This window comes from Pogonomyrmex barbatus, unplaced genomic scaffold, assembly GCF_055798465.1.
Source record: "Pogonomyrmex barbatus isolate J1 unplaced genomic scaffold, ASM5579846v1 scaffold1, whole genome shotgun sequence".
NCBI lineage: Eukaryota > Metazoa > Arthropoda > Insecta > Hymenoptera > Formicidae > Pogonomyrmex > Pogonomyrmex barbatus.
The window spans coordinates 26726760-26737922 of record NW_028297098.1 but is presented as its reverse complement, the minus strand read 5'-3'; the positions used below and the strand labels follow the sequence as shown (position 1 = coordinate 26737922).

General features: G+C 34.8%; 1 protein-coding gene across 1 annotated transcript; it reads right to left on the bottom strand.

Moving 5' to 3' along the window:
* Positions 1-914: 914 nt before the first annotated feature.
* LOC105431940 (uncharacterized) lies at positions 915-3203 on the bottom strand. Its single transcript, XM_011646473.3, has 2 exons — positions 2285-3203; positions 915-1895 (listed from the first exon to the last, which is right to left on the bottom strand). The coding sequence occupies exons 1-2, from the start codon at positions 2535-2537 to the stop codon at positions 1171-1173; spliced, it is 978 nt and encodes a 325-aa protein (XP_011644775.2). The 5' UTR covers positions 2538-3203; the 3' UTR covers positions 915-1170.
* Positions 3204-11163: the final 7960 nt, after the last annotated feature.

Sequence of the window (11163 nt, the reverse complement as noted above, 5' to 3'; positions counted from 1 at the left end):
GCAAACGTGCCCTCCGAGTGACCACGTTGTACTCCTGTTGAGTTGTACTCTTTCTAGCCGATCGTTTGACTGGAAAATCGTGTACAGACGCGAGTTACATCGTTAAAGGTGGCGACATGTGTCCGAGATATTTCTTTATGATGAATGCTTGATACATTATTTGTATCGCTTTATATATGAGAAACTATATTTTGGTAATCCATTGTTCGTAACTTTTTATTTGCTATTACTATCTCTTGTAGTTTGAATAGATTCTGAAGATATTTGATATATGTTATGTATTTGGGATATATTTGATTTGAATATATTATATGTGTGTGAAAAGTAATATAAAATTTTATTGGATTAATTACATTTATTAATTAAAGCATACATTTAAAGTATATATGTAACATTTTAATAACCACTATAAAATATTTGGAAAATTTTCTTCTTATTAGATTTATTAAACGAGAAACTTTTTTATTTATTAAAAAAAATTTTTTTATTAAATATTTTTATTATAATAATCAAGAGTAGCATTCATATGCTAACAACAAAATTTAATATTTGAACTATTTAATTGAAAATGATTCTACTATTTATGTTAAATTATTTTAATTATTGAAGTTATTTTGTATTCAGTAACAAAAGTTATTGTTACAAAAGACTTTTTATAATCAACCTCTTATAATCTAAAATATAATTTCTATTTTAAATTGTTTTATATATTGTTAAATATTTATAAAAGTTACTCTTCTTTTTAATAAAATTATTACATAAGCTTTAAGTTTTATAGCATAATTATTGCAAAATTTATATGATTTGAGAATAATATGTTTGATGAACGAAATATATAAATAATCGTCGCATTTTAGGAAGGAATTAAGATACTAATAATTGCATTTTAATTCTGATATTTATTTTGTCTATATTAAAAATATACATTTTTAGTTTTCTATGTAAATTGTACAAAAATAGATATACAATACAATCTTACAAAATATTTACAATATTTACAAATGCACATTTTGATATGGTTTCATTTTCTCAAGACTTTTCTTAGTACGCTCATCTATTTCTTTAGATACTACATATTCAATTTATCTATTCGTAAAGGCATCGTGGGAGTTTGAACTTTGCGTTACATTACTTTAGAGATCTCGGGAACTTATGTACGGGCTTCTGAACCTACGAGTTAACGATTCTCTCGACAGTATGCTTCGTGCATCCCATACTTCTGAACACCGGAGTTGTAATCGCCTCCGAATTCGGAGTTTGATAATCTGCCACCGTCTCCACCTTCCTTCTCTTGTCGTTGCCTTCACTTGCCTCCGTCACACTTCTCTTGCAACCTCGAGAAAGATCTCGCGCCTCGTATCCGCCTATCTGATCCTCCTGCATGGAGTTTATTCTCGAGAAGTCGAACTTCTCCTCAAGACGAGCATCTACATTCGCGATCGAGCGTTCGAGGCATTCGGTTATGGCGAGATCGCGACCGGATTTGCCATCGTCGCTTTCGTCGCTCTTCAACGTTCTTTTTTCATCGTCGTCTTGCTCGCACTTCCGACCAGGCGATTCTTCCCCGCAGCCACCCTTTCGCTTTCCGCACGTTCGTAGGCAACAGCATTTCTGGCTCTGGCCAGACGGCAAGTCCTCTTTCTTATACTTCACTCGGCGGTTCTGAAACCAGATTTTCACCTGTTTTTCCGACAGCCGCAGATTGGTCGCGATCTCGATTCGACGTAGCCGCGACAGGTACATGTTCGAAGAGAACTCGCGCTCCAACTCCAACAATTGAGTACTAGTGAACGCGGTCCGGATGCGCTTCGAACTGTTGCTAATGGAGCTCGGAGACTTTGGCGGAGGTGTCGGTGTGCTGTTACGGGATGGAGACTCGCTGCGTGTTGAAACGTCTAAGGAAAAAGGTCAGAGGTTAATGGCGTTGCTACGTGATATATAGTTACGGCGATAAGGAAAATTCGATAGATTCAACGCTTGCTTCTACGTGATATATCTAGTGAAGAGATTGGAAAGATACAATGCGTATCTTGTAGATAATACTCTAAAATAATATCTTGAAAATTTTGAAAATGGATGAATATTTAGAAATTGTTTATGTTATCTAAACAATTAAATTTACGTCATATGTAATTAATATATTTATTATATAATTAGATTAAAAGTAACAAAGAGATAATTAAATATTTTTATGAAATATTTAAATATGATTTTAGGGTTCTTAAGTAATTTATTCTAGGAAATTTATCATAAATTATAAATTAATTATCAATTATATGTCTACCTGGTAATTTGTTTGTAGAAATATTTAAAGGCGACGGAGGACTCTGTCCAGATATCGGCAAGACGCCCAACGTCGGTGGATTAACCGGCACGGGTATGACGGGTGGTCTGGGCACTGGTCTAATGGGTTGGTAACCCAAACCCACGTTGAAAAAATTGAACATGTAATTAGGGAGGTTCCCATAATATGGTAACGGATATGAGGGTGGCGAGTTGTTGCCGATCAAAGAATCCACCAGAAAGCTTCGAGACATTTTCGTCTCGTTGAAGAATCTTCCGGAAACACTTTTCAAGTGTCCAACTTCAGACTGTAGAGTTCACATGCGGCACAAAGTAATCCAACGATCATTAAGATCTTCTCGTTGCACTTAACTAATTTTTACTTTTAACTTAATTTCCGTTTTCAATTTAATAGTACGAAATTTTTTTTTTTTAAACGATATTTTGAGATCACAGTGTTTCTTAAATTTTTCTACTATTTTCTTGAAGAATGATTATTTTTCTTTGTTTTTTTTGGATTTCTTCGCGATATCGATCCACACCTTTTATGTTTTCAATTATGAGACGAAGTTGAGTCAAATATAGATCGCAGATCTTGACTGCACAACGGTGCATCGAATTCTGTATTTCAAGTCGTGGACTCGTTTATATATACGGGGTGCAAACTCCACCCAGGGGTTGGTTTTTGATCCAGGGCCCTTTGTACAGGGCCCCGCCCTTCTTCGCGAGGGTGCCCCCCAATTCGGAGTTTACCCCAACTGCTCTCCCCGGGGAACGACAGTGAGTAGGGCATTTTCTCGCAGCGCTAATTCGACGGGTGGCTAATATCACCGGAAATTTTATACGGCCTCTTTACCCATCTTTCTATTATTATCACCCCGATCCCGCTATCCGCCGAAATACGGATGATGAACTCAAAGTATGATTTAAATCGATGGAAACAAGCTGACGCAGATATTAAATCTTCCCCTCCCTTTTCAATAAGTTAATAAAAAGAGTAAAAGATGTTTTTAATTCTGAATTTAAAAAATTTCAAATTATCGCAAAGAAATTGATATAGTCATTAGGCTAGTTTTATGAGAATTAAATGTTTTATAAAAGATACTTTATAAAGATACTTTACCGTACGAGATATCATTTGCAAATACCATAATGTAGGATTTGATTGAATAAAGATGTTTCATGTTATTCAATGTTTACACAATAAATATGATAAATATGATACGTAAACTCTCGCTTTCGTGGTATAATTTCGGCGGCTGTTTTTCGACTGTTTTACGAATATCGTACTTAATCGAATCGATTGTTTTCTTTTGAAATCTCCCGACTCAAGGGGAAGATACATGATCAGTTATTTGTTCTTAGCTATTTGTCTTGATTCGTAAAACAAACACGCAAGTCTTTCGCAAACATAGATTCGAAATCAACAGAAAAAGAAAACACAAACGTGCTGATACATTTATATGCTTAAAATTTAAATTTCATTTCCTACAATAATTATCGTTAATGGATCTCATTGAAAACGTGTGTCTTAATGCTAATATTATCTCCGTCGCTTAACTGAAGACCTCAATTCATGGACTAATTTCGAGAACGGTGGAAAAAAGAAGATTCTTTCATTCCTGTGATTTTTCTCGAAACAAGTGGAACGAAAAAAAGTGGAAAGATTTTCATTCTCCATCCTCCCTTTTTTCCGTCAATTCGTTTATCAAATAGGCTTCCTTGGAACGTGTAGAAGAATTTGCGCGGGTAATCAAGATAATCTGATAGGAGGAGTCAGGTAAAGACAGTAGTACCTACCTCAATTTGTAGAAAGCGATTCATTAGTAATTTCCAGTCGCAGGAAATTAAATAAATGACGCCACAATGGATTTCGAGAAATAAGTGAAGATTGGATGTAATATTAGATAATAGAATTCATAATGATAAAATTTATGTATCTAATCCAATCTTTATTTGTTGAAGAATATAAACAATTTTTAGAAGGATAAGAAAAAAAAATTACATGTATCTCTAGTTTTATTGCTTATTTTTGAATAATATTCTATCTTATGTGTTTAAAATTTGAGTAGTTTTATTTTTTTTTTAAATTTCTTTTAAAGATAATGATTTAATTAAAGAGATTCTGAGAATACATGTTTACATGATGAGTTAAAAAACATGATAAATTGAATTTTATTTCAATCTTCTTTGTAAAATGCAGAAAAATGTACAGAGAAACAAATTTCAGCATTATTGCCGTCTATTACATATATACGTAAGTGAATCAGTTTTATAGGAATGAGATTACATTGATGTGACGGGCATTGGTTTACAGATGAGGTCGCTTTCCGTCGGTGTTTCTCCGACACAGGGACAAAACGTAAATTCATTTCTCACTACGGGTCGATATTCAGCAGGAAGACTCGTATCAAATCTCAGATCTACCTTAGAAACTGAAACTCTGCCGGTTTTATTTTTCGTCTCTTCCTCTCCACTTTCTCTTTACAAGAATTTGCATTCTCGAGTGTATTACGTTGATGAAATCTCGCAGTACCGAACTGAAATAAAAGTTAGTGTTGCGGGAATAATGAGAGAAAAATGACGAAACTACTGCAGAATACGAAATCGAAATAGCTACTTGATAGTCCAAATATGTTGACTGACGAACATTGAGGATTGTTAGAAAACGTTTTGTCCACTTGAGAAATAAAAGATACAGCAGCGAGCTTTCCTCGAATTTCACTAAAACGATATTTTAATATGATCCGAATATAAAATTGTGGAAGTTGTTCCTTGTATCGCAATATTAATTTCGATCTCTTTAATAAATATTATTTTTATCTTAATTTAACTTATTTTAATTTATGAAAGGAATTTAATGGTTACACGAAATTAAAACATGATTACAAATTTTCTAATTATAAATTTGGAAACATAAATTTGCGCGCGAGTATGTATGTACACATACATACGTTGTGTAATGTTATAATAGCAATAATATTTACCACTTTTTGATTCATCGAAATGAAAAATTTATTATTCATAGGATGTATGCATTTGAATGCCGAGTAGAAACATATTGTATCCGTGCGCAACGAGTATTCGCATCGAGATTCTCTGCGAAAATCGCCATTGCGGCACAGCGAAGCGTATCAAGGGAAAGGCAATAATGTTTCGGTAATACCGTTTGACTTCCATACACGCGACTAATTTCTTGATTAGCCGTTCCTGTAATTTATCGAGCGAGTCGCGCAATAGACGAGACCTGATGCGCTCACAAAGCGGAAAATTAGTGTTTAACATGAAACGCCGAATTTCGAATATCCACTTTCACATCAGAGTTTCGGCCTCGTCATAGCGCGAGTGTATTCTTGTGCGAACGACTCTACGTTGACCGCACCTGTCGATACATCCGAAAATTAATTGCGCGCGACGACGCATTCGTTATGTCAGGGGAAACGCGATCTAATGATCGCTTCGTGATTGGGACAAAATTGAGATAATATAATACAATGATAATATGTTTCAGTAATACTCTAAGAGGAAAAAAAGTAATACTAGCTACCATATCTAAATATTGATAATTATTAAATTATTTAACTTGAAACTCAATATCATACAAATATCATACAAATATCATTAAATAACAAAATCTTATTTATTAATAAATATAAAAATTAAAATTATTAAATATAAAACATTTTTTTTTTAAAAAGAATCACATGTTTCGTCTCTGCTGTAAAAATATTAAATTATGTTAACTTAATTGTCATCTAAATTATAGAATTTTAATATTTATCTATATATATTCTTGTTATCATCAATGATAAATCTATATCAAATCTGTAAAGAATGTCTCGATATTGGCGAATAATATACCGTATTATTTAGCTCGCATCGATGAAGTTGAGAAAACATAGCGATTTTAAACCCCCTAACAACACAACTAATCCCATTAGCGAGGCATACATGAAGGGCCACACCCGCCACACTTTCTCATCCTTGCATCCGCCTATTAAAAATCACGGTAACGTTATCTTACGGGGTCGAGAATCGTGAATAATACAATAACGCTTCTCTCTCCCTTGCCTAAGCATATGTCTGCCGGATCCGCGATTCCAAGGGGATGCCCGCGGAACCCTTCGACTAGGGGTTGGAAATCACCCTTTCCATCGCGCAAAGGGAACGATCCGGACTAGAACCATATAGTTCTCGTCCTGCGAATTCACGTGCGTCGTTACTAGCATATCTCTCGTATCATTACATAGGAAGGATATTTTAATTTCGTGCACGACCCTCTACCTGGAGTCATCCTATTGGTCGCTCCCTCTTATTCGGGGCGTGACTATCCTCGTACGGTTCTGAAAGTTGTCTAATCTTTATGCCCATGTACCCGGAATTTCTGTTTTGAGAGCAAGCCTTTGAACTTCTGTCGAGAGCACCGAAGCGTCACAATTTTTAATCAACAACGAAGCGTAGCATTTCAAAGTGATAAGTTATTCGAGAAATGATAGATATGTATATTTTATAAAATGTTACTTATTATTCAGGGTGTGTCGCGACACTCGTGTGAAATCTTGGTGGCACATTTGTTATCTCAAACAGAAATCAGAGCTATTGCGTTGCAAGAATATCTTCCAATATCCTTTTAAAGATTGGAGGAGGATAAAGGATTTCTAAGGTTTAAGTAAGGAAACCTTTACCTTTGACATTTTACGTATTAGTTGCGTATAATAAGAAACAAGGACGTTATATGTGAATACGCGCTGTTATGGAAGATGTGCACTCATGCCAAGGATATTACGCATAATCTTAAAGAGAAAATTATCTTTGCCAAGTTTCTCCTGTGTAATGAGAACGCCTACGTTTAAATTAAGCGATATAGACGCGAGGAGGTAATTTTCCATTTGATTTTGGCACGAGATGCTCTCTCAGCTCCAAATCCCATATCGATCGATGCTTGGAACTAATTGAATCAAAGCGAACTATAGCGGGAAACTCGGTAATAATCGTTTACCATGGTCGTGATAGAATCTACTTGTAGATAGTGCGAGGTAAGAACGCAAGACGTATAACGACGGATAACATCGGAATATTAATATATTATTATAAATTTGTAGCTAACATTTTTTTGAATAATCTCCTAGTGATACGTTACGTAAGTTGCCTTACGCGCGGTTGATGCGAAAATCGGTTCAGGATATGGAATCTAAACACGAATTGAAAATCTCTCTCTCCGGAATATCGGGATAATCGCTAGCGTATACATATAGTATTCGGCTTAGCCGAGTGAACTTATTCCTCGTTGTAAAACTTTCAAGGTATCTTGCTGCGAAGCAATATCGCCGGTGGCAGGTCTTGCGAAATGCTAGAGACTGCAGTCAAGCTAAATATTTGAAAACATACCTCGGTACTGCGTCTCGAAAATTGAAAAATGAAGCTGTGAGTCGAGGGATTTTCTTGCAATCATTTCGACGATAAGTATCTTCGCGTTTGGACATTAACTCTTCAAGACATAAACGACGGCAAACATATTACACAGGCGTCGTATTTTTCGCACAAACCAAATGTAAACTTCGAGTATATGTGTCTGGAACTGACGGCTTAACGAACCGGAAGGGAGAACTTCCATCCTCAACTTCAGTAAATCGCATTTCGACACTTCTCGCCTTTCCTTATATTTTCTATTTCCTTTCGTTTTCTCATATCAACGGCTGACTTGTCACTTTTACGATACGTTACTTGATCATGTATTTTTGTTCGAAAAACCATTTCAATTTCGATGAAATTGTATCGCGTAAAATCGACTAAAAACATTTGAACCGTGACTATAACTCTTTCCAAAAAATATTTTTTGTCTTTTTTTTTGTAAGTGCAACCGTTAGACCGGATGTATGCATGTTGCATGTAATAATTTTGAACTGCAAACAATTCATGTTAAATAATTTTATAAAATGAAATTTGTATAAGGTTTTTGAAGAAAATTTTGTAAACATTTTATATCGAAATTCAAATATTATAAAATATTAGAAACATATAAAGGATAAATCTAGCGAGCTTGTTTTCACTGATCTCCGAGATAAATGTTATTTTATATTTCTGGTAATAATACGAATCTGACGGAACTCACATATGTGAATTTTAGTTGACAACTCGGATATTTATTTTGGATTATTCTCCATTTTTCAATCGGAGTACGTTGAAAGTTCTACCGGCAAACTGTCGTATATCATGAGACTATTAAAAATCACGCCGAGAACTTTTCATATTCGCGTCTAATCGAATAAAAGTCATCCGCAAATCTCTCGACTTGAAAAATCGAATTTTTCATGTAACTATAGTAACGGCGGAAATTTGCATCTTTATAGCTCGAGAGATTTATTTTTTAATCTATCGATGCTACGATACTTAATCAACGTGCATCTATAAGAATAAATAATAAATGAAAAACCGTTATTATTTAATAATAATTCTAGTGAAACACAATCAAAAAATCTTTTATTTTATTATCTCTAAAATTATCCAATAATTTTAATCGTTTGGTATAATTTTAGATTTGTTTGACAAGATAAAATTTATTTGCTTCACTAGTTTTAGTATAATGCCACAACTTGTGCTCAAACTTTACATCAGATTATCGTGAAAGATTTTACGCACGATTGTCATTTACTTCGTTTTTATATCAATGTTCGTTAGCAAAAAAAAAAAAAAGACCGAGCACGAGAGATTCTACGAGATGAACGCGATAAAGCGCATAACATGAAAATAGTAGACAATAACCCTTACGTTACCATGTACGCGATTTACTTTAACCCAGATCCTTCGATATCTTCATTCAAAACATCGATCTCGATCGAAGCTTACAGAAGATCGAATCAGGTTTTCTTTTTCAATGTGTATACACAGGGACACTCGACAGATTGATGTCCTCGACAAACTCGCTGCTCCTTCGGAGTCCTTACTCCTTTCACCGATAATATCATCCCCCTGCTTTCCACCGCCACCCCCGATCTCTCCGAGGTAGAGCTTCGGAAATTAGACTTCAGCTCATTTCACCCGATGGAAAAAAAAAACGTGCATTCTCCGCGCAGAATGCGAGCTTACAAAGGAGCATCCCATTTGAGTCAAACAACCCACGCTGGTCATCTATGAAAGGGAAAAGAGAGGAAAAAAAGCGGCGCCGATGGATATGATCATGGGAATGGCAAATACGATTTCGGATATTTCCTATTGCTACCACGTCGAGCAAATAATTCAAGTATAGACGAAAGGGCGAAGACTTGCAAAAATCTTTTATAGTGCTAGACCACCGTATCCTCCTCTGCTACATTGTCAATGTGATTTACAAAGATGTTGCGCGCTGATCAGCTGCGATCAATTTGCTTTACTTGCGTCGGTGCATCGCGGCAAAGGGCCACTTAACCCTTTCCGAAAAAGTAGAATTTTAAGGACATTTGTTTTTCAATCAGATCAAACCAAATGAAGAGGATATTTCCGATCGAATTAATCACTTCCTTGTCTTGATGTAATTACTTAACATAGGTACATGGTACATAGTCACAACAAGGTTTACTGTAACTTGGCAACGAGCAGTTTAAAATTCCATTAAAATCATTATTATTGATTCTTTCAACATTAGTCAGAATATTTTTTTAAGAGTTAATCAATCCTTCTTTTCTTTCCCTTTCAAGATGAAAGTCACGTAGAAACTTTCCTTGAAAATAACTATTCGTCTCGGATTCAACGAATACACCGCGGATTCCAAACGGATATATGGCAATTTCGAAGTTTCTACAGAGGTTGAAAGTTTCTCCAGCTCGATAGGATAACTTCCGTGATCGCGTTGGAGAAGAATTAACTCTTCAAGAAATTCGATGTCGTTTTCTGAAGAATTCGAATCGCTCTTTGGTAACTAACAAGTTATTTACTTTCGTTAGGCAATTTTTTTTTATTTTGTTCCTTAATAGATAAGAATTTTTATTCTTCCATGATTGAAAATAGATGTTATTAATCGACAGCGCAGAAGAAAGAAGAATGTTTAATTATTCTAAATTTTTTTCTAATTTAAATATATCTTTCCTATGATATAGATTCTACAACGATATAAAAATTTATTAAAAATTACTTTAATAAATGTCTGCTTGATCTTGCGTGTTGGATACAGATTTGTAGCATTTCGGGAATTAAGGAGATATTTCGGGGCTACTAGTTAAACGTCAGCGCTCACAGAAATTTGCAGTAGGTTTCTCTAATGAGAAAACTTCTTGATCTTAATATCTTGGTTATAGTCAAAACCTTGAAATAATTGTAGACAAGAATTTCGTTATTTCCATTTCCCGCAGAGTAATCATTCAAGTCTTTAAGACTAGCGTACAACAATTATTCAATTACAGATATCTTTTGGTAATTGTAATTCCATTAATATAGATACGTATTAATTTAAGAGCACGTTATAAATACATAACAAGATAAAAAAAAATACAAATGACTTGAAATGCCAAAAAACCTAATAAGTCGGAAAATAAATGGCTATTTTTTCTGATTTTTATTTATGTCTCCAATTAATTGGTCACGTCAATGTGAGATGTAATATGAAGATTTAGTCTACTCGAAAGCAAAAGATGATGGCCCTTTGTCGGCGATGTTATAGTATTGTTTCGCGTTGTATTGTCGATAACAATGATCGGTCCCGCGATGGTAGGATTATCCTAGCATGGATCATTCGGTAATTTCACCCGTGTTACGCGCGTTTTATTCCACGTGCAGGAGGGACGCCTCTTCCCCCTTCCTTTTTGGGCTACTTTGCTGGTTTCATTTTTCCTCTTTTCTGTTCTTTTATATTTTCTATTTTCTCTCAGTCTCTCTGTTAGTTATTTTTTTTCTTTTTTTCTCTTAATG